Raw genomic sequence first — 26759 nt, 5'->3', positions numbered from 1 at the left:
ATGTTATTTTGTATTCAATTGGTTCGGCAGCACTCTAACCTCAGATTTCATCATTTCAACAACCCTGTATGACCTACTATAGCCACTTTCTCTGTCTTAAGACTGTAATTATAATTTAGTCTTTGAATTTAGCACATCAATTATACAACGGAATGTTATTTAGTTTTCAACATTCGCAGAAGCTTGTAAATGTATAATTATGAACAACCGAAAATATAACAATCAACACTAAATTTTATCCATGATAACAGTTGCTGTGATATAAATTAATAATGAACTTTTGATAAGTATTTGTGTTCAGTTACAGTATCTGTATTTACGAAGAAATGGTGTTGTAAAGAATCAGAATAAAAAAAACAATGTATATTAAACAATCAATCATAATTGATAATGTATTTCATTCAATGCAAATACAAACAAATAATGCCTTATTTATACCTATTTTACATAACTTAACATATTTTTAACTATTTTATATCAATAACATAAAACTTTTTTATTTTTTTTTGTATTAATTTGAATTAGCATTACTATCAATCGATACAAAAATAAAAATCAAGAATTGTTCCTGAGGTGCAACTTCTAAACTTATGTACAATTTTCAAATATGAATAGATATAATAAAAATTAATCGAATATATATTAATTTGTAATTAATCATGTTCACCTTCGGGACTTGTAGGTGAATAGCTGGGAGACGAAGGAGAATATCTGGGAGGTTCGGGAGAGTAGACGGGACTAGCAGGTGAGTAACTGGGGGAGGTGGGCGTGTAGGTCGGCGAGGTTGGAGAATACTTGGTGCTGGCGTTGGGCGAGTATTGCGGTGATGTTGGTGAGTAGCTTGGTGAAGTAGGTGAGTAGTTCGGAGACGATGGGGAGTAACGCGAGCTACCTGCAGGTGTGTGCTGTGGCGATGATGGCGAGTAGCTCGGAGACGTGGGAGAGTAGCTTGGAGAGGTTGGTGAATATTGTGGGCTTCCTCCGGCAAAAGATGGCGAGGAGGGTGAGTAGCTCGGTGACGTCGGTGAATATTTTGGTGACGATGGCGAGTAACTTGGTGATGCGGGGGAATATTGGGGAGATGATGGAGAGTAACTAGGCGAGGTGGGAGAATAGCTGGGTGACGCTGGTGAATATCTTGGTGATGAGGGAGAGTAACTGGGAGATGTTGGCGAGTAACTGGGTGAGGTAGGTGAATAACTGGGTGATGTTGGGGAGTAACTAGGAGATGTGGGACTGTATGAGGGGGAAGTTGGTGAGTAACTGGGAGAAGTGGGTGAATAACTTGGTGAAGTAGGAGAATAACTTGGTGAAGTAGGAGAATAACTTGGAGATGTGGGAGAGTAACTTGGTGAAGTAGGGCTGTATGAAGGAGAGGTAGGGGAATATGATGGAGAGGTTGGCGAGTAACTTGGAGAAGTAGGCGAATAACTAGGACTTGTGGGAGAGTATGAAGGAGATGTAGGGCTGTAGCTTGGACTTGTGGGTGAATAATTGGGACTGGTAGGACTGTAATGTGGGCTTGTCGGGGTGTACCCTGGAGAACTAGTAGCGTAACCTGGTGATGCAGGGGTCATTGATGGCGAGGCTATCTGTTGATATGCTGGGCTTGATGGACTGTATGAAGGAGACGATCCTCGAGGTGAAGGTATGAAAGGTGACATGGCCGGAGATTGAGGTGTTGGAGATGACCAAGCTCCATATGCTGGAGACATGCCTGATGCGTCAGAAGCAGCTGATGGTGAAAACGCTGGACCTCCTGGTGTCATTCCACTACCTAACATATCTAAAAAAAATTATTAGTACTACAAACCAAATTATAAACAATAAGTATTTACTTGGAGGTGACCACGCACTTCCTCCGACATAGGGAGTACCGGCTTGATTCCAAGGTGTCATTGCTCCCCCTGGGCTCATACTGGGTGTCGCTACAGATCCAAAGAACATTCCAGAACTCATTATATCGGCTCCATTCGTTTGAGGAATTGGAATTCCCATTTTACATTTTTCGGCGTCCAATAGCAAATCGAAACAGCCTGTACCCATTCTAGGTAACTGGCCCATAATAATATTTTCAGATACCCCTCTCATTGGATCTACTTCGGCATGTGATGCGGCATCCATAAGCACGTCAACAGTTTCTTCAAAGGAACATCTCATAAGGGCACCAGTGTCTTGTCTATTGATGCCGTGACGAGTAATAGCCATAAGATGACCTTTTGCAGTCATAACGTCGCACAACAACGCCAGATGGCGGTAATTTACGTACAACCCATAAAATTGCAGTACAGCATTCATTTCTTTTTCAACCGATTTACGTACAGCCTCAATACCGAGTACCTAAACAGTATGAGTGATGATGCAAAGAAATTTTACAAACAGCACAGCTTACCGAAAAAATTTCACAAATATCATTAGAAAAAGTACGAACTGGATCAACGTCCCTTTCAGAAAGTACTTTCATTAAACTGGTACCGTCAGTTTCCAACAACCATTCAGCTATGGCCTTAAACTCTCCAGTTTCGGTGATAACAATTCTTTTTTTGCTATCCGTTTGAGGCAAATGCATGTACACTTTAGCAATTGCTTCAATTCCCTAAAAATTAAATTTATTAGGAATACTACTTTTCATTTTATATCCATTGATTGAAAAAGGTGATCACTATGGATTACAATCACCAATCTAAATGACTCAACATAGGGTAAGTATGAACTGAGTTAATAGCAATTAATTACAAGCCATTTTTTTTTGTAGCATTGTTACATAACAATATTACCTGTAAAGTCATATCACTTAACATATTTGCTTCAATACATCTCAAAAACATGTCATCATCCATCTTATCAACATCCTCATCCCCACCATCAGTAAACTTTCCATCATCGCTATTCATAATGCGTATACGTAGCACTAACTTCTCAGCATTATCATCATTGAAAATACAATTCAAATCGTCACCAAATCCAGCATTGATCTTTTCCGCGATTTGTTCCATGGTTAATTTCTTATCTACAAAAAACAAGCTTGGCACATCCTCATTAGCTGCAAATGAAAGGTTACCTGTCATGCGTTTGCGATCCAACTCAATACGCAACAGCCAAGGTGAAATCCGTGTCGGATCAAAGTCGGGCATTTCATAGTAGACATTTACGAATTCTTGATCTTCGGGAATAACCGTATTTTGAGGGTCAGGATCATAGTAGATAGCAGTATTTGCGGTCACCTACCAAACACAAATTCTAAATAAGAAAAAAAGTAAATATTGTTTAGATTCAAGGCATTACAAATATGTGCCCGCTTTTTTTATTCAACCCACCCCAATATGAGACAGTATTCACAAAATTATACGTTTTATACTGGGTTTGGAAGTAATACAGAATGCTGTGTTGCCAATTTTCATTCTATAATATGTGTTTACAAGGATATGTTTCTTCTTAAAAATTTAAACAGGACACTGGCGCCATAATTAACTTTATAGTAGAGGAGCTAGCTCGAAATTCACTGAACGAGAGTGATCAAAATTTTAAATGATGGAGTTCCACTTTGGCGCTGCGGTACTTCTTGCGGTACCACTTCTAAACGGTTGTTTTTTGAGAAAATAAGATATACACTAAATGAAAACTTTGATAATAGCTCTTAAAAAAATCTTGAACATTTGATAACTCGGTAAAAGACAATTCTTAGTATGTTTTTCACCAACTTTCTACAGATATAAGCAGGTTACGGTTGGATGAATGAAGATGATTTTTTTACAGACTAATGGTAGGTACTGCCAATGACTATCAGCAGAATAACTACGCCACCACCGAGTGTGAGGCCCTTGCAGTAGTATGGGCTAAATTTCGTGGTTTTATTTAGGAGTCCCATAACATTAGCAACGGATCACCAACCCTTAAGATGACTCCTCACACTAAAATCACCCATAACTTGCTAGATGGGCCCTAACCATACAGTCATATGATATTACATACAAGTACACCCCTGGTAAGCAAAACGTGAGCGCCGACACGTTATCCATTATCAGACGATCGATTTTAGCATACTCTGATAGGCCAAAGTAGAACTTAATCGGTTAAAATTTTGATCACTCTCGTTCAGTGGATTTCGAGCTAGCTCCCCTACTATAAATCCACCACAGGAGAACCCTATCCCAAAAAACCTAAATAGAAATTCAAATTCCCTCCCATACTCTTCACCCAACTACTTCGAAGACCTACCCCAGGAATTTGAGAAATACTTGATAGCGCCCCTTATAGCATCCGGTACCACATACCATACTAAAAATGAAAAAGAAACCATAACTGCCTTCTTTTTCTCTCTTTTCAGATAAGCGCGCACCGGAATCCACCTGAAACCGCCACCTTCACCAATTCAACAATGACCACGAACGACACCCCTATCATGACGACCCACAATGGACCAAAGACACGTGCTGATACTTGCACAATACCGCATAGACCAGATCATTACGGTGTATACAGGGTGGCATTGAGTAGGATAACATGGTTATCTTTGATATTATTATACTTACAGATTCGGTTAAATTGGCAAAGTTGTGTACTTTTTTATGCTAATGGATATTCCGATGTGATATTTTGAAAGAAATAAATCGTTTCGTAGATAATTGGAAAAAAGTGAATATCAACATCTTTTAAAAGTTCAAATATTTTAGTAACAAAGAGAGCTATTAAAAAAAGTATCAAATAAAAGTTCGATGGGAGAAAGATAATGGGTGTAGAAAAATTTTTTCAAAATGACGGTTTTCGAGATATTGACATCAACTTCCTTATTTTAAATGGACGCCATAATGAATTTTTACGTCACTCGATAGAGAAAAAAATTATAAAACCAGTGATACTAAACACTTTGTATTTTATTTGGGTATCAAACTTGCATTTTTCCCTCGAAGTTTACAATGTATTTCTTATGGCAATAATTCCATGGCCCTGTTGATGGTGACTATGTGAGACAATAAACGAATGAATTTGGTTTCAATCATAATCAGGCATCGAATTATTGCCATAAGAAATACATTGTAAACTTCAAGGGAAAAATGCAAGTTTTGATACCCAAATGAAATACTAAGTGTTTAGTATGACTGGCTTTGTAATTTTTTTGTCTATCGAGTGACGTAAAAATCCAATTTCGCATGAATTTGATGTCAATATCTCGAAAACCGCCATTTTGAAAATTTTTTGTCTACACCCATTGAATTTTACAACTTTTATTTAAAACTTTTTTCGATTATTGCTAAAATATTTGAACTTTTAAAAATGGCGATTTGCACTTTTTTCCAATTATCTACGAAACTATTTATTTTTTCAAAATATTGCATCAGAATATCCATTAGCATTAAAAACTAAAAACTTTGCCAATACTGAATCTGTAAGTATAATAATAACAAAGATAGCCATTTTATCCTACTCAATTTAAAAGATGGATAGCTACCAATCAATTTAAAACACCCTGTCTAGAACTCTCCAAATGTAGTTTATAATAGAGATGTAATGGAGGTTCAATTCCGATTCCGAAAGAGCGGAACTTCCGATTGATTTTGCACCTTCCTCAACCCGTGCCTTCGGTTGCCTTTTCACTTGTTATTTTGTTCATTAAATATAGTTTGCTTCTTTTCGAGTAACTTGATTTGATTTATTTACATACACGGTGTCCATTTTTTGAGTGCCAGTATGGGGATCTCGCTTAACTTAAGAGATAGAGAGTTGGTAAATGAGGAAAAATTGCGAATTGTTGTGGTGAATAATAATCTGAAAAGAACTTTAAAATAGCTTCAGTAGTTTTAAAAATATCGCAAAATTTAATTTTTTCATGGTAAAGTAATCGTACTAGACATTAATAATTAACACATTATTTAGACACTTTTTAATGGAGATTTCGAATATGGCATCCCATTTTTTAAAACTTTTAAGATGACGGAGAAACACGTAGCAACTTTAGTTTTTCTTATGGGGCTGTTTTAAATTTCGACATTTTGGGATTACGTCTTTTTTTCTCCCTACAACGATATATCACACATGGTGGTTCAGTATCACATTTTTCCTAAAATTACAATTTTTAACTTTTTGGGAAGAGCTCCTTGGAAAAACAAAACGTTCTTTTATTGTGAACAAGTCTGACAGTTTGATCCATCTGTCAATTTTCATCTGAACAGAATTGAACCTTCGTTTTGCAAGAAAATTATAATTTAAATTAGAACAAAATACATAAGCATAAATAAATAATATTTTCGCAATAAAACTAGCCCAAACGTAAATGGCACTGCATGAAATAAGTCAACCTTTTGTTCACAACAAAAGAACGTTTTGTTTTTGCAAAGCATTCTTCGCAGAAAATGAAAATTGTAATTTTAGGAAAAATGTGATACTGAACCACCATGTGTGATATATCGTTGTAAAGAGAAAAAAAGACGTAATCTCATAATGTCAAAATCCAAAATGGCGCCCATAAGAAAAATTAAAGTTGCCACATGTTTCTCCGTCATATTGAAAGTTATTAAAAACAGGATGCCATATTCGAAATCTCCATTAAAAAGTGTCTGAATAATGTATAGTTAATTAGAAATGCCTAGTACGATTAGTTTACCATGAAAAAATTATAAAAGAAAACCAGAAATGTTTGTTTTTTTGCGATATTTTCAAAACTATTGAAGATATTTTAAATATCTTTTCAGATTATTATTCAACACGAAAATTAGCCACTTTGCCCTCATTTAACGAAATTTCTATCTCTTAAGATAAGCGAGATTCCCATAGTGGCACTCGAAAAATGGACACCGTGTATAAGTACCGTTTAAGATGTGACATGTTTCTTTTGCCTGCGATTACAGATCCGATTGCGGTTCCGATAAACCAAATTTAAAAACTCCGCTTCCGAATTCAGTTCCGATATAAGCACTTCCGTTACATCCCTAATTATTCATAATAGTACAAGATCCTACATAAGGTCAACCTTCGCTCATCTGTTTACACAGTGAAATACGTTTTTTTTTAGCAAAATCTTAATATGTACACAAACACATTGTAAATGGTTGCCTAAAAAAAGACTACTCTTTAATTAAAATTAATGTAATTAATATTTCTGTCTGCTTCTATTACATGCGCACTCGCTTACATTCATGCCTGCACCACGATCAGCTGTTATGATGTGGCCTTCTGTTTCACATGAGACAATACACATGTTTCTCTCTCGTGCGCAACTTAAAATTGTGTTCAGTATGATAGAGAAGGACGCATCAGCGTCACAGCTGATCGTGATGTACGCACCGATGTAAGAGAGAGTGATAGAAGCAGAGAGAAATAATTACATTAATTTAAATTAAGGGTCCTCTTGACTAAATTTGTTGCGAACTTTTTCTATTATTCACCCCCACAACAATTTTTCATTTTTGTGTTAAATAAAGTTTCAATTATTAAGCGGCAGAGCAAAGCGATGCAAGCTTTATAGATGCGTCAATGGTGTCAATCTGTCCATGAACACGATAATTGTCAAACGCTTGAACCGATTCGGTTCAAACTTTGCACAGCCGACGTATATACCACAAGAAGTAAAATTGTAAAATGAGTCAAATCCAATTACTCTGTAGAGTCACGCCGAGGTGCTCTGCCGCTTTTTTAGATCCGCGTTACAGGTTTATGTTACCTTTTGTATCGCGTTTACTTCATGATCAGATTACTGTAAATTAAATGCCAAATTTCTAAATTTTTAGTAGCATTGTTCAATAGTTTCCTAAAATCAGATCTAAAATTTCTAATGCTAATGTGATCCATTTACAAGGATACATGTAATTGTACTTATGTATCCTCTTAAAAGACTCTTATCTGTATTTAGTATGTTGACAAACCTCTTGAGCACATCATTATAGTATGGGTTTGAAACTCGGATCATAAGTGTTATATTTGGTGTTATCACAAGTACTTATAATTGATATTGTTGGTGGATTTTACTCCTCAAGATGGAAATTCACAACTATAACATAAAAACACTTACCTTTCGTAGGGTGGTGTGTTCCAATCGACACAGTACGTTCTTTGCCTTTTCTGCATCACGTGCAGCGACTCCAGTTAGGAAGACAGTTAAAGATGGAGCTTTGGGTTTCTTCGAAATGTTGATAATTTCTTTCAGTCGAGGTACACCAAGGGTTACGTTCTTGGAAGATACTCCAGCAAAATGGAAAGTATTCAAGGTCATCTGAGTGGCAGGTTCTCCTAAAGACTGCGCGGCCAACGCACCGACCATTTCTCCAGGGTTCGCCTGTGCTTGTTGGAATCGAGTCTCGATTTCACCAATTAACCATTCAAATGCTTCCGTGCTTAATCTGAACTCTTCCGAAACACATTTTGTACACAACGTAGAGCGCACTAAACATTGGAATAGTAAAGTGGCATTTTCGTTAGCTTGTTTAGATAGACGATCGTCTCCGGCGACTATAATACACTTCTGCAATAACTCTCGAACACCTTGTATGACACGTAAAGGTGAAAGATCCGTCGGAGCCCTTTTGTTAATGTGGAAGATTTTTTGAACGTTCCAAATCATTCTTTGCAAATTGCAGGGCAGTACAACCTTAGACTCGCCACTAGGGAAGATTTGTCTCAACGCTTCGCGATCCTTCTGAAGCTGCTCCCACTCCCTTTCCAACTCGGAAATAACCTCACCAGATCCCATGAGTTGTCTGCTGACATCCTCGTTGAAAATTCTCCGTAAATACCTCTCATTGCTAGGATCAAATCTAAATTTCCTTTCAAATGCCTTATTACTCAATTTGACAGTGGGTAAAGTCTGAAATTCGACCATTTCTCCACACAAACCGTCTTCTCCATATCTCAACTGAATTAGCTGACCTACTGAATTACGAACAGTACCATCGTAATGCACCATTACAGACTCCATAGCTTTAATGAGACGACGTTGAATATATCCGGTTTCTGCAGTTTTTACGGCAGTATCGATAAGACCCTCACGACCTCCCATAGCGTGAAAATAAAACTCTGACGGCGTCAAACCGGCAAGATACGAATTTTCCACGAACCCTCGAGACTCAGGACCGTAATCGTCTTTGATGAAATGCGGAAGGGTACGTTTTCGAAAACCGAAAGGAATACGTTTTCCTTCTACGTTTTGCTGTCCCACACAGGCAATAACCTTCAACAGGTGATTAATTTACATCGCTAGTTAGTGATTTAGAAAATACCTGAGAAATGTTAATATTCGATCCTTTGGATCCAGCCACCACCATAGCTTTTAAGTTGTTGTATTCAGTTAGGGATTTCTTAGCAGAACCGCCAGTTTTGTCACGAGCGTCGTTCAATATCCTATTTACTTGATTCTCGAAAGTCTGTCGCAAGGTATTACCGGGGGTAGGTTCTAACTCCATATTGTGAGCTTTTTGGATGACTTCTATTACATCTTCCTTGGCTTTCTTGATTGCCTTTTGAATTTCCAAATATGTTTGAGGATCCGCAATGGTATCACCAATACCAATACTGTGCCCTATAAAAAATTACATTTCAAAAAAATGTAATTTGCTTTCTCAACTTCCACATCCATGAAAACAATTACAGACAACAAGTTTTCCTATTGTAGTAATGTCCCATATACGTATACAGACAGGGTGAATGAGATTTTTAGGTAGGTATACTTGTCAGTACCGTCCCGTCGAGGTCATGAAAGGACAGTGGTTGACCGGGCCGGGACAATGCAGGGCCGGGAATCACATACGAAAAAATAATAAACGAGGCACTTTATAGTCTGTTTATTCAGTCTGACTGAGGTAAAATGTTTTTTGGAGTCACCGACAAATCTACCATTGTTCTCACTGCACAACGCAAGTGCAAGGCTGCAAGCCATCCTATCTTTAGCTTTACCCACTCTACCTGCTTTCTAAACGCTAATTAATGAATTCATTGTTGTAGAATGTAGACTTTTAGTGGACTAATAAAAGAATATATTTTTTTTGTAAATATGAGTATGAGTATTTTCAATTTTTTGGGCCGGGTATTATGATTGCATGACCAGGCCGGGACGTTCTACGGAACGGCACTGATACTTGTGTATACAGTGTGTTCAAGATAATAGTGAACATTTAATGTAAAGATATCAAAAAACAGATAACACTTCCTCCATAAAAAAGGTTTATTACATTTTTAACATTTTAATAATAATAATAATAATAATATTTATTGGTGGTTTTTATACAGCAAATATTTCCACACGTCACAGTAAGGAAGTACAATTGTCACTTTATTGTTCGGAGCCATTAAACTTGTAGTTCAAATTTTGGTGTAATAATAAAAAAATGTTACTCAATACAGTATGTTCTTTGTTCCGTTCATATAAAAATATAAACTTCGTGATGGTTAAATATGGATAAAATAAAAAACAAAAAAAATTTCCGAATTTTTAAAACACCATTTTCCTAAACCCGAAAATACGCAACTCTTTCTAGGTGAACCAACTGTGTATTTGATAGTTTCTGATTTCCCCATGCTGTTTATTCTTATCTTGGGCACACTACAAATATGGTAAAACGAAAATGTTGCAAATTATTTTTAGTTTCATGTGATCACTGTTAAAGGGTGAAACCTAGGCCCCTAGACTACATGAAATGAATATACCGAAAACAGTACTATCATAAAAATCAGGAAATTTGAAAGAGAAAGACTCCTATAATTTATTGCGCCATAAGGCGCCTTAGTACGACTTTATAACTTGGCCTGTAGTAAGTATCAGCACGTTAAGACATGTATGTATTCGAGTATAACGTTAATATGATTTTATTTCATTTCCCTTATTTTTAAATTATATTGCAGGTATAATAAAAAATACTATAAGAAATGTGTCCTACCATTAGACTCGTTGCGCGTGCTTTAAAGACTTGATTATACACTTGTCTCGGGAATATACTATTTTCACTCTTTTGAAACTAAATTTTTAAATTTTTTTGGTGTTATATTTTGGCAGAGGATTTACTATGCTATCTTTTCATATTAAAACATGCAGGGTGTTCCGTTTAAAAAAATGAGATTAAATCGGAAAACTTTTGTACCTGACCCGTGCATATATGTACTTTGAAAAGCGTAGATTCAAAAATTACTTTTGTAATAAAAATTTTTTTAATTTTTCCCTGCGTCTCTTAAATGAGCAAATATTTTCAAATTTTACCAGATTTTACCATTTTAAGTTTGACTCAACACATGATGCCTACAAACAATACTTTTTTGATAGCACTAAGTACTAACAATCAATGAAACTTATACCCTATAAAAGTGAAAATGGGACATCCTGTACATTACAGAATATAAACATGGATGGTATCGTAACAATAAATCCTTATAGTAGGGGAGCTAGCACGAAATCCACTGAACGAGAATGATCAAAATTTTAACCGATGGAGTTCCATTTTGCCCTATCAGAGTATGCTAAAATCGATCGTCTGCCGCCTCAGGTCATACGACTTAAGGCGCTGCGGGTACTTCTTGCGGTACCAATTCTGAAAGGTTGTTTTTCGAAAAAATAAGTTATACACCAAATGAAAACGTTGATAATAGCTCTTAAAAAAATATTGAAAAAAATCGCGCGCATTTGATAACTCCGCAAAAAAACAATTCTGAGTCGGTTTTTCACGAACTTTCTACGGATATAACTCGGTTACGGTTGGACGAATGAAGCTGATTTTTTTTACAGACTGATGATAGGTACTACTAATGACTAAACGGTGTTTCGTTTTTAAATTTTTTTTCTAATTACAAGATTATCTTATTATCTTAACATTATAAGATATCTTATAATTAGAGAAAAAATTTAAAAAAGAAACACTCTCATAGTCATTGGCTGTACCTATCATTCGTCTGTAAAAAAAATCAGCTCATTCCTTCCAACGGTAACCTAGTTATATCCGTAGAAAGTTCGTGAAAAACCGACTAAGAATTGTTTTTTTACGGAGTTATCAAATGCGCGCGATTTTTTTAAATATTTTTTTAAGAGCTATTATCAACGTTTTCATTTGGTGTATAACTTATTTTCTCGAAAAACAACCTTTCAGAATTGGTACCGCAAGAAGTACCCGCAGCGCCTTAAGTCGTATGACCTAAGGCGGCAGACGATCGATTTTAGCATACTCTGATAGGGCAAAATGGAACTCCATCGGTTAAAATTTTGATCATTCTCGTTCAGTGGATTTCGTGCTAGCTCCCCTACTATTAGCAATGGATAACTTTCTGACTCTGATTTTTAGAAAATGTCAAACATAATTTAGGGAATCTGCTACTAATGCAAAACTACTGTAAACTTTCTTCAACTTTTGATTCGATACTTTGGTATTGGTCTCTAAATAAATAATCTCTTTTCGAAGATATAACATTTTTCTGCATCTGTTACCTAAGACCTTAACAATATTATACCATTCTGAAATTGATAATTTTAATATTTTCTCAAGTAGGGCGAAAATGTTCAAATTTTGGTTTTACTATTTACCCAAAAAAGGTCACATGACGCCTATAATGACAATGATAACACAATTATGGAGATACCCTATAAAAAGTTCCAAAAATGGAGGGTGGTTCACATTAGTGACTAACCATTGGGATCTCTGTAAGTTAAATAGGGGTAAGGTTGTCCCTTTTTGTGACTAAAAAAACGCATATGAAATTTTTTTAAAAATCTTTGAGATAACTGAAATATCACCGAAAAACTGAACCGAACAATTGCAAATGTCAAACTGTTAGTTTAAACGGAGGAGAGACTGTATTTGTTATCAGAATTTCCATACCATGCTAGATATAGAACCTATAAGCCAGTACTTTTCCAATTTCTTTTATAATCAAATTATCAAAAAAAAAATGAAACGAATTATATACCATAATGCCAAAAACTTGCGTCAGTTCAGGTATCTATTAAAAGAATTAGACCAGAGCACACGATACACACAGCGAACATGATAACCAAATGTAACATATTTTTGTAGCACACAAAAAATATACCTACCCGTAAGTTATTTAAACATTACCTTCTAATAACAGCCAGTTATTTACAACAGTCTGAATGTTACCATAGAATCTTCCGCATACTTCATGGCCCAATTCTAACATACAAATATGCAATAAAGACCCTGCCGAAGTACCCAAGGTTTTTTTGCATAAAATTCCCATGACCAACTCCCCGTGTTCGACCATTACCTAAAATAATACAATAAAGTAAGTTTGTACCGACTAAATTGTGAAACTGCAGATATTTTTTTAACAATTTTACTATTACTTTTTTACAATGTGTTTACTCTACATACTCTATACTCCATCATACATTTTTAAAATACAATAATGAAACTATATCATCAAAATAAATGCTCATTGAATATAATGCGGTGTCTTGAAAATGAATTTGAAACAGCTAAAGTGCGCATGCGCAGAACCAATGTACATATTATATATTTAAACTTGAACATAAACACCAATAGAATGAATGATTCAGGCTCCAGTAACCATTTTTACTGAAATTTTGACAGGTTTTCTAGAAAAGACAAATACAGGTTGTAACTAGCAAATATGGAAAAACAATGAAAGGCAAAGGCAACCAACACAAGCTTTTTTCCCAAACAAAACAACAAAGGATGCCCACACTGCTGCACAAGTCCCTAAATCTGCGTTTTTTTTAAATACATAGAGAGACGATAAATAACATGTTTGCCTAAGCTTTTAGGAATTGTTCAACTGCAACAAACACAATATTTGCTGCGGCTAGTATAGATACCATCCGCACACTTGCGATTCTGCCCAAAAGTATGTCAGCTCTTCCTTTTACATTTAAGAATATGTGTACCCACTTTGGTTCCTGTCGGTTCAGGCGGAAATGAGAGTGTAGACAAACGAACATAATCAATATTTTGTTTAATTCGGATTCTGGTGCTTCAGAACGTGTATTTCCATAAAAAAAGTGGAGTATCATTTTTTACCTCAATGCAAATCCTCCCTTATTAACATGCGGGTGGTAACAACGAAGGAACTTTTAGATTTGAAATCATTCAGATACGCGCACACACGGCATAAGAAAAATACTTCACCTAAAATCCAATAAACATATTCCAAAGACAAGTTGCACATAACTTTCAAGCGAATTGTTACACATGCACACAATTTTTTTTTCAAATCGAAGCTTAATTTTGGATTCCTTATTCTCAAGGTCAAAAAAACCCAGGTACCAAATTTCATCAAGATCAAAATATTGTACACCCGTGGTTAGGTGTGTGCCATCTTGGCGTATAAGTACGAACAGTGTTTACTCAATCAGAGAAAGCATATCCGAAAAGCTTTTTGGATGACTGCTGAAAGCCTAGTTCTAAAATGAAATTTTTTGAGCGCTTGTTTTGGTCCCATCTACCATCAAATTTGTTTCAGACATGCTTACCAGTTACACCACATACACAGGGATTTCCAATGATGAGCCGAGTCTTATTAGATGACAAAGACAAAAGAATGAAAAATCTATTTGCTTTGGTAAATTTTGGGATGAGAGATAGAATATATTGGGTTTTTGATTTCGATTGATCAACATAGGAGAGCAAAAGCAACAGTCAACAATATAATTTTTTAATAACTTGCAACAAAAGTCTGACTATATCCACCAGGTAGATAAACCTTCCACAATTTAAACTTATATGGTTTAACAGCTCCCGCAGTTATCTATAACCACACTTGCTCATGAAACCAATTCTCCATAATGTCCATTCTGTATCAATTGCTTTTCTGTGTTAACAGTCGATAGTGTCGACCGCTTAATTCTTCTGCTGTACTTGTGACATTTTCAAATCTTCTTCGTTTTGATCATCTTTCTTAATAAGTAACTTTCGTATTTTCATGGAGGCGGAACCAAAAAAGTAATCAGCTTCCTATAGAGTAAGTTTGAACGGACCTTGCAATCACGCGTAGTTTTAATAGAAATGAATATGTCATTCACAAAAAAGTAGACGCCCCTCGCTGAGGTCCCTCCTAGAAAAGCGAACTTGATATCATTGAATCAAGTGCGTTATGTACAGAATTCTCCTACTTTCATTTCCCATGTAACAATGAATTCAGTTCATTCTTGGATATCCTGCATAGGATAAGGCAAGTGTCGAGTATGGGCATCCGCAGAATGACACTCTTCCTTTATTGCATGAATCATTTTCATCAAGATTGAGAATTAAAAAAAATAAGATGGAGTACCTCCCTAATAATAAACACAAAGAATTTATTTGTATAAAATATTTGCATTATCAAAAAATAGAAGACAATCAGCAGATGAAATTTTGGTAATTTATTAAACACAAACAATTTTGAATAACTATTCACGGACCACACTTTCACAAGGATTATAAATATATAAATCACCTTGGTATCCCCAGGTGATATCCACTTGTATGGGCCATCATCTTCCTCATCAGGATGTGTCGAATGAGTTCGTATCATATTTACATTTCCAGGAATAATTAGCGAAAATATCTGTTTACCGGTCCACAATGGTTGTGGTTTCAAAATAGCCGGTCGTGGCATCTTTCCATCCCAAATTGGCAGGAACATGAGAAGATTCATCATTTGTTCTTTATTAATAAAAACGTCTCGTTTTGTCATTTTACGAATTGCAGTGAGGGTGTCCTGTACAATACCCATAACCGGCTTATTTGCTTGTGGTGTTATAATCTAGAAAATGGAAAGATTGTGATATACAAAAAATTGTCCTCGAAATTGAGTTACTTGTCGAGGAGTGATGTGCAGATTCTCCACTTCGGCTCTTGTTTCCATACTTTGAGGAACATGCAAATTCATTTCGTCCCCATCAAAATCGGCGTTATAAGGTGAAGTACAACTTAGGTTCATTCGAAATGTTGACCATGGCAAGACTTTAACTCTATGACCCATCATACTCATCTTGTGCAAAGTAGGCTGTCGATTGAATATTACAAGATCGCCATCGCGAATATGCCGTTCCACTCTACAATACACAAATATTAAATATAGAAACAACTTGATAATACATACTTATAGCCACACTGCAGATGCAAATCGGACGGTTTTGGATGAAAACGTAAATCGATTCTTTCCCCATTATCTCTAACAATATACTTTGCACCAGGATATTGAGAGTTTCCTCGCTGGACTAACTCCAACATTCTAAAAACAAGGATGACTTCCTTATTTGAAAATTTACAAAAATTACATACTTGTCAAAATTAAAAGGGGTTACAATTTCGGGAAATGTAAGATTCTGGGCAATACTCCTCGGTATACCAACTTGATCGATTCTCAAATTTGGATCGGGCGTAATTACAGTTCGTGCTGAGAAATCAACACGTTTGCCCATAAGATTACCACGAATTCTACCTTCCTTGCCCTTTAAGCGCGCCTTTAATGCTTTCAGAGGTTTTCCTGATTTTTGCATCGCTCTGAAATAAAATTGTGAGCCGGAATGAAAATTTAAATCGATCACCTACCTTGGCATACCGGGCATATCGTTATCAACCAAGGTCGCCACATGAAACTGTAACATTTTTATATTTTCGGATATGACATGGGCAGGTGCACCAGTCGACTCATTCCTTTGTAACTCATTATTGGATTTTATTATATCTGCTAGTTTATGGGTCAAATCGTCTTGATTTTTTGCAGAACCATACATGACTACCGCGGGACGAACTGGAAGTGGTGGTACGGGGAGAACTGTAACGATCATCCAGTCGGGTCTTGCAAATTTGGGATCCATACCCAATATAAAGCATTCTTCATCTGTAAATTAAATTTAATTAATTGGGCAAATTAGTCTAGGGTACAGTGAAGGTCAAATCAAACTGCTTGATTCGAAATATCAGACCAAACAGATTTTGTTTGCGCCTATGAGTTTTCCAAAATGTTCGAGCCTGTGAAAAAGTGGCCGAATTTGCATAAATCTAGCTCTTCGACTCCCCCTTGAAGTTTTCACATCTATCATGCTTTGTGTTTATCCTTCTACTCTACTATTACAAATGCAATCAAACCATGAGTTATTTATCAATACAGGGTTTCCTCATAAGGGTTTTATGAAGGCATCTATTTAAATGAAACAAGAAGGAATGAGTCCCTTGTGCATTGATTGCCACCCGAATACAATCCATACTGGGGGGACCTTTAAACTTAATGTACGGGATGTGTGTATGGTAGTTCGTAGGAAAGAAGGAAGAAGGGTGGGGCATCACACACTTGTCAAAAATCTCTTTATCCCCTATTTTTTATTGCATTTTTGGATTCTAGGTAAAATTTCAGTTCTTTTGATACCCGTATGTCGATATCTTCCATTTATGGTTTTTAAATTATTTTGACTTTATGAAAAAAAATGGCAGATGTAGATGGTACCTTGATAATTGATTACTTGAAATGGTTATAGTCATGGCAACCCATTTTTATCAGTGTATAGAGAATGAATGGGGCTTTCTTTTAGTGTACTTAAAAAAAAGTTAAGTTGCGTACAACCGCACCTATGGAGATCCAAATTTAAGAAACTTCAAAGTCTAAAAACTCAGTTTTTTTTAATGAAGTGACCATTTTCTTACTATTGCATTAGATAGAGAATCAAAATTGGCATATTTTGATATTACATGTTCCTATAGCTATCTTTAACAGTTTCTGATTTATTCCCATTTCATTGAATTGATGCCATTTTTTTTCGCATTTTCTTTTCACTAATTGGCCATGATTGTATAACAATCGAATTTTAAACAAATCAAGAGAAGGATTCTTTAATATCGTTGATTCTAGTCTAAATAATTCATTAATAAGTCATTTATTAAGGATATAGGACGGAAAATTTTTGAGAAATCTAGACAGAGTCGTTCAACTGAATTTCTTAAACAACGTATAAGTCTGGAAATTCAGAAAGGTAATGCCATATCTATTCTAGCAACAATTCCATACCAAAAATGTTTCAACGAAGTTTTTTATATTTTGCATTGAATTTATTTTGTTAATCTTGCATTTGCAATTCAATTCATTTTTTTTAAGAGGCATCAGGACTCCGTATATTAACTGCCTAAACATCTCTACGTTGTCCCTATAAATTTAAGGTATGACAAAGGTATTTTACTGATGTGTTGATTGATATCGATTCATCAAGAATGCCGCCGTGCTTCTCTAATGCCATTTTTTTAAAAAAAAGCGAAAAAAACAAAATATACGGCGTTAAAGTTGCGACATTTTAGTGATTTTTAAAGATCAATTTCTTCTTAAAAAAGCAAAAAATGAAAATTTTACTATTAGAGAGGCATACATTAGCTCTTTATTTATTAGTATATTGAAAAAGATCATTAAAAAAACAGTCAGTTTTTGTAATTTTATGGGGAGAACGGAAGCACTGTTTTGCCAATATTTAACTCTGTATCTTAGCGTCACATTACGGCAAATTACCGAACTTTTATATAGACAGAGAAATTTGTGAGACAAATGCATTCATGGGAGGTGCTAAAAATGCAAGGAAATTTTCTTATCTTTTAACTGTGATTATGTGTCGGAAACCTTTCGCTCGCTTCATTTGCGTCCTAGGCAATTATTACATGGGACACAAATGTGAGACAATTCCGTCCAACGATAAAAAAAGTAGCATTGAAATTATTCGAAATTTATCGTTGGTTAGCACAATTTTGAACCCTCAAATTAACAACAATTTTTATTAAAAGTAAACAGTAGGTATTTTTGTTCTTCAGTGCCTAATTTGCACAAAGGTAGTAGGTAGGTATGTAATTAAGGTTGGTCTTTCCGTCAGAATGTTTGCAATTTTTTTGCTCCCAGAATTAGGAGTAATAAACCACCCGGCCTACGAAAGAGTATAATTATTTTTACATAGAAGTAACGCCGTAGCGGATAAGTATTTGAAGTGAGAAATTGAAAGTGTGCAGCATCCAATGTATGGGGATGGTACCGATTTCGGAAATACATGCTGGGGACGTGAGCCGCCATAGGCGTGCGCTGGTATATTTTCCTTATTTCTTAATTCTTTATAAAAATTACTGCGATTTACAATATATTGTATACTAGTCCAGTCAATCTATTCCGTTTCCCCATAAAAACCTTCATATAAAATTTCTGTCAATAAAAAAATAACTGAGTAGATATTCTGCTGATTAATATACCAAAAAATGGATCTCCAAAAATGACCACTAATATTGTAAATTTATTAAAAACGATTGAAAATTCACAACACAATGCTTCGAACACTGATAGTTGCACTTTACCTCGAGGTAAATATCATTTTGTAGAGAAATTAATTGTTTTTAAATTTGATGTGGGAATCTGTCATACATCTCTCTTTTTATGTTAAAAATTGTGGAAACTTTCCATTAGTTTCCAACCCCGATTACACCATAAAGCGTCAGAGTCGACCCAGTCTAACCGTGAACAAGCTGAAATTTGGTAAATAAGTTGATTTTGGAGTACTTAAAATACCACCAAACCCCATAAGTGAACAGCCGTGTCTGTCACCTCCAAACAATCCTAGAAAGGGATGAAAATCGGACTTTTTTTTAGTTTTTTGTCAATATCTTGAAAACAACGCTATTTGCAAAAGAATGTGAAGATAGACGAATGAAAGCGTATATAGGTATGGGTGCTGTACCTACCAGTGGCGAAGTTATAATGTTAATTTTGGCATTTTAAAAAATAAATCTAATTTTTTATTTTTTTTGTGAAATCTAGAGAAATTTCTCAAAAATATTTAGGTAAAAACATTCATCTCGTGCCTATTTTCATGAAATAAAAAATCATAACAGTGGCGTAAGTACTAATTTTTTTAAGTCATTTTTAAATATGTACATTAAAACGATAATATATTGTAGTCAGTAGGTATCTATGCAGTGCGGTAGGGTAACTTATTTTGAGATAGTTAAACTAAAATAAGTCCCGTTTAGGCAAATGAATACTTAGCATAGCATAAGTTTTTAATTAGTTAGGTACCTGATTAGATATTTCTGTATATTAAATTATTAATTCGTCAGAATCTTTAACTGTCTACAATTCTACAAGCTAGGGTACAATTTAGACGAATTTTTCGCCACAAGCATGCTTTTTTGCAAACGCCTGACGAACAGTTGCAAAAAATTTGCTTTAGAATCCCTTCGGGATCCATGTCTTGGTCCACTCCTGGGCTGGTAAGGTATTATTCAACCATATTTGAACTTAAAAATGAAAATCATCCGGGTCAGTATTACTTTCCAGCTGTGAGGCCTTTGTAAAGAAAGTATAATGAAACTATACAGATGAATTGAAGCGATATAGTCAAATAAGAATAAACTTGTAACAAATAAAGCAAACGAGCTCCTGGATCACTATAAACATCTTTTCCTTGGGTGATGATAAACAAAATAATGAAAACAGAATTGGAAAATTCGAAACCGTTCGGGAGTTATCTTGTCCACATATGGACGGGCGGACAGACAGAAAGTCCAAAATTCTGAACTCGCTAGGAGCTTTTTAATAATAATTAATCTTTTCAAAGAAAATCTTGTTAAAAAGTCCTAAACGCATGGTAATTGGTACTGAGCTGCCTTTACAGTCGGTGAAAGCTATGCTAAATTAGAATCCTTATTTTAAATTTTGCTGTACTACATATTGCTGGTTAAGAACGTCAAGGTCCTTAATCTGGCATTTGTTATATTTCTTCCTGGTCTACAGTATAAACAAAATAATATTTCCTATGTTGAAAAGCCCAGATGTGGCGCCGCATCCAGAAATGGCGTGCATGGCAAAAATAACATTTTTAGAGGTCCTAATTTATGTTGAAATTGTTAAATATCCGTGACTTTATTTGGTTATCAATTGCCTGGCCGTAACATATATAAATTTTGTTTGGCATAGTGACTTAAAGAACTAAATATTTTTGAAAAATTTGTTTTTATTTCAATCAGAAATTAAAAAATTAAAGTCTTTTTAAAAATAACCAAAATTAATATCATAACTTCGCCACTGGTACAGGAAAATATATAGGTAGGTTTTATAGGAAAATATATACCTACCTATATATGCTTTAATTTTTCTATCTTCATATTTTTCCCTAACTAGCTTTGATTTAAAGATACATATTCCCAAAAAACAACAATAGGCATTTTCAACCCTTTAAGGGTTTTTTTAAGGGTTAAGTGTGGGTAGGGTTTGGAGGTATTTTATGGATCTCAAAACATGCGTTTACCCTGATCGAGTTTCAAAGGTGATCTTTCGATCCCGCTTTCCAATAAATCAATTCATGGCGAAAATTTCATTGCAGTTCTCTATATACAGCAGATCCTCAGAGGGAATCAAACTCTAACTCGATATCTAGTAATAACCCAGGCGTTAGTGGTGCGGGAACCACAAATTGTTCTTTTACGTTCCAAATAAATAATTATGGTCAAATTTATGTTGGGGTTTTTAATTAATTGTTTGAAGCTGTCAAATTTGGTGTATAAATAACAGTCCGATAAGTGTTGCTTAGCGACACTTACGGACTTTAATTGATAGTAATCGAACATCTACGGGTAACGGGTTACGGGACAGTATGAAATACAAGAAATAAATCGAGTAAGTACCTACATATGTGTAAATAATTCCTCATTCAATTGTCTTATCAATGTCACATTGAAATGAACTGACTGAACAACGGAGTAGGTACTATACGCGTGTAAGGTAGGGATAGCACGTGATACTTTATCACTTTTAAGCTCCACCTTTACTGGCAGTTTCGAATACTTCGTCTCCTACCGCTGCGTCCCTTAGAAAGTACTGGAGCAGCTCCCGATTACTCTTAATATTCTTTTGTAGAGCTTTGTATCACTTGTGCTTCAACGGTTTGTAGTGCATAGTACATTTCCAAAATTCATATCATTTCGTTCCAGTGTTCGAATGAATATACGGCAAGCACGTGCCACGATTCTGTCATTTCACCATAAAAAAACAATTAAATTTCAAAATAGGTGAAACCACTGAGTCATTTTTCGATTTTTGAAAAACTTATGTTAACCTATAACAGTATGTGACGGATTAGGGTCACTAGATTTGTTTAAAATTCAATTTTTATAAAATCATGGCCGACTACGAAAACGAATATCCGAAAAAAATAGTGTCAATTCAATAAAATGGGAATAAGTCAGAAACTGTTACAGCTATAGGAACATGTATTGTCAAAATATGCCCATTTCGATTCTTTATCTCATGCAATAGTAAGAAAATGGTCACTCCATTTAAAAAAACTGAGTTTTTAGTCTTTGAAGTTTCATAAATTTGGATCTCCATAGGGGCGGTCGTACGCAACTTAAGTTTTTATTAAATGCACTAAAAGAAAGCCCTATTCATTCTCTATGCACTGAAATAGGTTGCCATGACTACAACCGTTTTCAAGTAATCAATTGTCAAGGTACCATCTGCATCCACCATTTTTTTTCTTAAAGTCAAAATAACTTAAAAACCATAAATGGAAGATATCGACATATGGGTATCACAAGAACTGAAATTTTACGTAGAATCCAAAAATCCAATAAAAAATAGGGCTTGCTATTTAAAATAACGAAGTTACTATCTACTTCCGGCATTTCCGGAAGTGCGGCCATTTTGAAAATATTTTACATCGATTGGGTCTTCAAAGTAACTCCTATGTACAAATTTTCAAAAACCTACCGATTTTACTTTCCCAGAAACGTTTAACTAAAGTTCCCAAAAAAACACCCTGTATAGAAATAGCGGGTTCTGCGGGCGTGTGTGACATCCTACAACAACCATCCTCATTCGTCTCGCGAAATGTATAAATTCTAAATAATATAGGAGCAATCGAACCCGGGCCGCCCATTTTCTACAAATTGTATTCTAACGACATGTCATATGGCATCGTTGTTGACTATAAGAGCCTGTAATGTTAAGTCAAGGTGAGACAAACTATAGTCACCTTCAAATGACATGCGCACTAGAAAATCTCCTTAAGATTGTTAACCTTTGGGACCTCTATTTAGTTTTAAAAGTCGTCGTCAGGGGGAGATGACGGTGACCTCTATTTAGTTTTTAAAGGTGCCATCAGAAGATGACTGTGACCTCTACTTTTCTCAAAATTACCGATAGGGGGCGAAGTCAAATAACTTTCAGTAAAGTCACTAAATATAGAAAGTACCGCAATGCATTGGGCTCGTGTGTTAGAGAGAGAACGCATGATTTTTGCCCAAAAATAGCGGAAGTTACCAGATTCTAGTAACTCTGTATATATTTTTATAAAACATGACAGTTAGGTTATAAAAAATTACAGCTATTCAGATTTTATTTGTCAATTTTTTTTAAGTTGGCAGCAAATTTGCCCAAAAATGGCGGATGATTGCAGTACTTTCTATATCTAGTGACTGTAACTTTCAGAAGTTTTGAAAATCGTCTTATGAAATTTTACACGGAGTTGAGTTAGGATCGACTCGCGACCCTTCTGAGCAGTCGAGACGTGGTCGTGGGCGGCGGGCCGCTGCGTCCACAGACCATCAACAGATGCGTCTTCTAGAATCTAAATGACCCGCGCCAATGAAATCGTTTTTACTAGCCAAATGTAACAGTGTTACAACTGGACGTTGCAACAGGCTCCTTCTATGGCAGCGCCACCCATACAATACGATGGGTCACCTTTTTTTTCGGAGAATCTGAATCTGTTACAAGTATTTCTATAACGTGCTAGATGTAGAAGCTACAGGCTACTACTTTCTTATTTCTTATGGGTGCCATATTGGATGTTTACAGAATGTGATAGAGGACAACAAAAAACAACAAATAAGTGAAAAAAAGACACTTTCAAAACGTGTTGTACTTACACGGAATGTTTTTGCATAGTGATCCTGAAACCCATAATTGAATAATATTAAATTGATACTATTGGTCAAAGATAGGACTAAACGCCATCGAAACGTATAGTAAAAATTGTGAAAAAAGTAACATTTTCCATGTGGTTTTTTGAAATAAAAGTTCCGTAATTTGATTATTATGTTAAAAAAATCCATAATAATATGTTAATAATCATCTACCCAAGCAAATAATGAAAACGAAATGTTATTACCTCCCATATTTTCGTATTTTTCTCTGAAACGGTAAGGAAATTTAGAACAAGCAACAAAAGTTTTTCCTCCTGTAGTCAATTGGGGGACATATGGTATGTTGTCCCTTTAAAAAAAACCCTGTATTGGCTTTTACAATGACCACCAAATTTTTTTGTGATGACAGGTCAACAGACAAAATATGCATGTTCGGATTACTATACACGGTGTCCATTTTTCGAGTGCCACTATGGGGATCTCACTTATCTTAAGAGATAGAAGGTTGGTTAAATGGGGGTAAAGTTGCTAATTTTCGGGCTGAATAAGAATCTGAAAATAAATTTAAAATATCTTCAACAGTTTTGAAGATATCGCAAAAAAACGAAAATGTCTGATTTTCGTTTTTAATTTTTTTATGATAAACTAATCTTAGTAGACATTTCTAATTAACAGATTATTTAGACACTTTTTAATGGAGATTTCAAATATGGCATCCAGAATTTAATAACTTTCAAGATGACGGAGAAACACGTGGCAACTTTAGTTTTTCTTATGGGCGCCATTTTGAATGTTCACATTTTGAGATTACGTCTTTTTTTCTCTTTACAACGATATATCACACATGGTGGTTCAGTATCACATTTTTCCTAAAAATACAATTTTTAATTTTTTGAGAAGAGTGTAACTTATTTTCTCAAAAAACAACCATTTAAAATTGGTACCGCATCAGCGCCTTAAGTCATATGACCTGAGGCGGTAGACGGTCGATTTTAGCAAACTCTGATAGGCCAAAGTAGAACTCCATCGGTTAAAATTTTGTTCACTCTCGTTCAGTGGATTTCGAGCTAGCTACCCTGATCGTTTAATTAGCACGACTATCCCCCAAGCAACGTTAGAATGAATATTTGACAACACTAGAGTGAAAATGTGCTTGATAAATTAATTTTCTTTAATTAATTGTTGACTATTGTTTAGTGATCATTCAATTGATCCACCACTGCTTTTAAATAAATGATATGTGATATGTTACCAACATTATAAATGTTTAGTTGTGTGGGAAATTCAAACTGTCCTCAAACATTTTGGATCACCCGGTATACGGATAATCAAACAAAACACTACTAGGACACTTTTGCTTTCAGAAAATCTGGTACAAATATTAGCTACAAAGAAGTCGTTACTGATTTTTATAAGTATGACTCAATCAACATTTCAAAACTTGATCACATTACAAATATACAACAGGCACTGGTGCAAGTTTTTGAAAATTGAAAGTTTCTTATCAGTGGAATGGTTTAAAAATGTATAAACGCGCGAAAAAATGAGAAATTTTACAAACATGAATATTTACACACTTTCATTCCCTAGGAGCGTTTGAATACCGATTGCTTTGTTGCACATAACAAATTATAATCAAATCAGGCACAGGACAGACCCCTCATAAACACTGTCGCGCTTGAGATATAATACAAACTTGAAACACCCTGTATAGTGTTACAACTTCGGTTACAACATTAAATAAAAATAGCAAAACTTTATTTAGGTCCATGTACTATAAGAGCATACCTGTAATGTGTTTTAAAATTTCCCAAACTCTTTCTGCTGATAGTGGTATCTTTTTCTCTTGCGAGTCTTCATTCACATGCTTCCATTCTGCAGTCAAATCAAGACCAGTTCTACGTATATTTGGTTGGTAACGACCGCATCCACCGTGTCCTTGTCGCTTACCTGTATTCACATTCCCATTACATAACGCTATTACTTAGGTACAGGGATACGAACCTGGATCTTCGCCTTCTTTCCCAACGTCCATTTCGTCACCACCCTCACATATATTTTTACCTTTGCACAGGTCGTACACAAAAGCCAATCGTTTCCTAGGCTGACCTTTTGACTTCATAACGACTTCTTTAATTTTAGGATTATTCTAAAATAATTTTATTAAGTACGTTCGACTGTGAAACGAAAAGTGGAACTTACAGGACTAACTAACAATTTACTACAGTAGAAGCATACACATCTTAATATTTTAATAGTTTTCGTTATAAACCCGACGTGAAAAACAGGCTTGGCTAGGTCAATGTGTCCGAAATGTCCAGGACATTCCGTCATGTTGCCCGCACAAGTTTGACATCTGGAATTTCTATCGATTACTCCTTGTCGGGGGTCCATAAGACCGCCGAGCTTTGGACGGCCCGCTTCCATAGTCTCTGGGAAACGGATGCCACCCTCCGTGACCGACATACGTCGCTAAAAAGAATGCCATTATTTCAAGCAGTTAAAAATCATTTTGGTTTTTCCCCCCTTTGTGGTGCGCCTGCGTTATTTATATTGTGCAAGAAATGTACGTCTCTATTTTATCCCTCATAACTTAACAATCTTTGAAGTGGTGAGAAATTCAATTTCAATTAAGTGGAAGAATTAAACAGAAATCATTTCAACACTTTCCACAACTTAAAGCGCACTTCTACACTTCATTATTTTTGCCAGCGTTTTCCGATAATAGAACCCAAATGGTGTGTATTTTGTTTCATAAAACTTTTGATCGCAAGAAGATGAAAATACTCACTATTTCATCTGGACTGAGGATACCAAATTGTACCCGCTTAACATATCTAAGAGGCGCTTTACTGTCGTTAGCGGCCATTTTGACGGCCACGAACAGATTGCTGAAGCGCAACTTTTCCTACTGCTGTTTTTATTTACAACTGTCACCTCAGATGCGCA

General features: G+C 35.4%; 1 protein-coding gene and 1 long non-coding RNA gene across 2 annotated transcripts; both read right to left on the bottom strand.

The window, feature by feature from the left end:
- Nucleotides 1–378: 378 nt before the first annotated feature.
- LOC116171312 (DNA-directed RNA polymerase II subunit RPB1) lies at nt 379–26759 on the bottom strand. The gene is made up of 17 exons (XM_031488085.1): nt 26602–26759; nt 26013–26282; nt 25815–25959; nt 25599–25760; nt 16479–16770; nt 16209–16430; nt 16027–16158; nt 15742–15979; nt 15379–15687; nt 13023–13191; nt 9210–9508; nt 8006–9160; nt 3062–3224; nt 2778–3010; nt 2393–2596; nt 1839–2340; nt 379–1786 (listed from the first exon to the last, which is right to left on the bottom strand). Exons 1-17 carry the CDS (start codon nt 26677–26679, stop codon nt 654–656), a joined length of 5706 nt encoding a protein of 1901 aa, XP_031343945.1. The 5' UTR covers nt 26680–26759; the 3' UTR covers nt 379–653.
- On the bottom strand, nt 17819–19793 carry LOC116171321. Its single transcript, XR_004145432.1, has 3 exons — nt 19464–19793; nt 19245–19412; nt 17819–18067 (listed from the first exon to the last, which is right to left on the bottom strand). It is a non-coding gene; the product is annotated as an uncharacterized LOC116171321 (long non-coding RNA).

Source organism: Photinus pyralis, unplaced genomic scaffold (assembly GCF_008802855.1).
Source record: "Photinus pyralis isolate 1611_PpyrPB1 unplaced genomic scaffold, Ppyr1.3 Ppyr1.4_LG1, whole genome shotgun sequence".
NCBI lineage: Eukaryota > Metazoa > Arthropoda > Insecta > Coleoptera > Lampyridae > Photinus > Photinus pyralis.
This window is presented reverse-complemented; position numbering and strand designations above follow the sequence as displayed.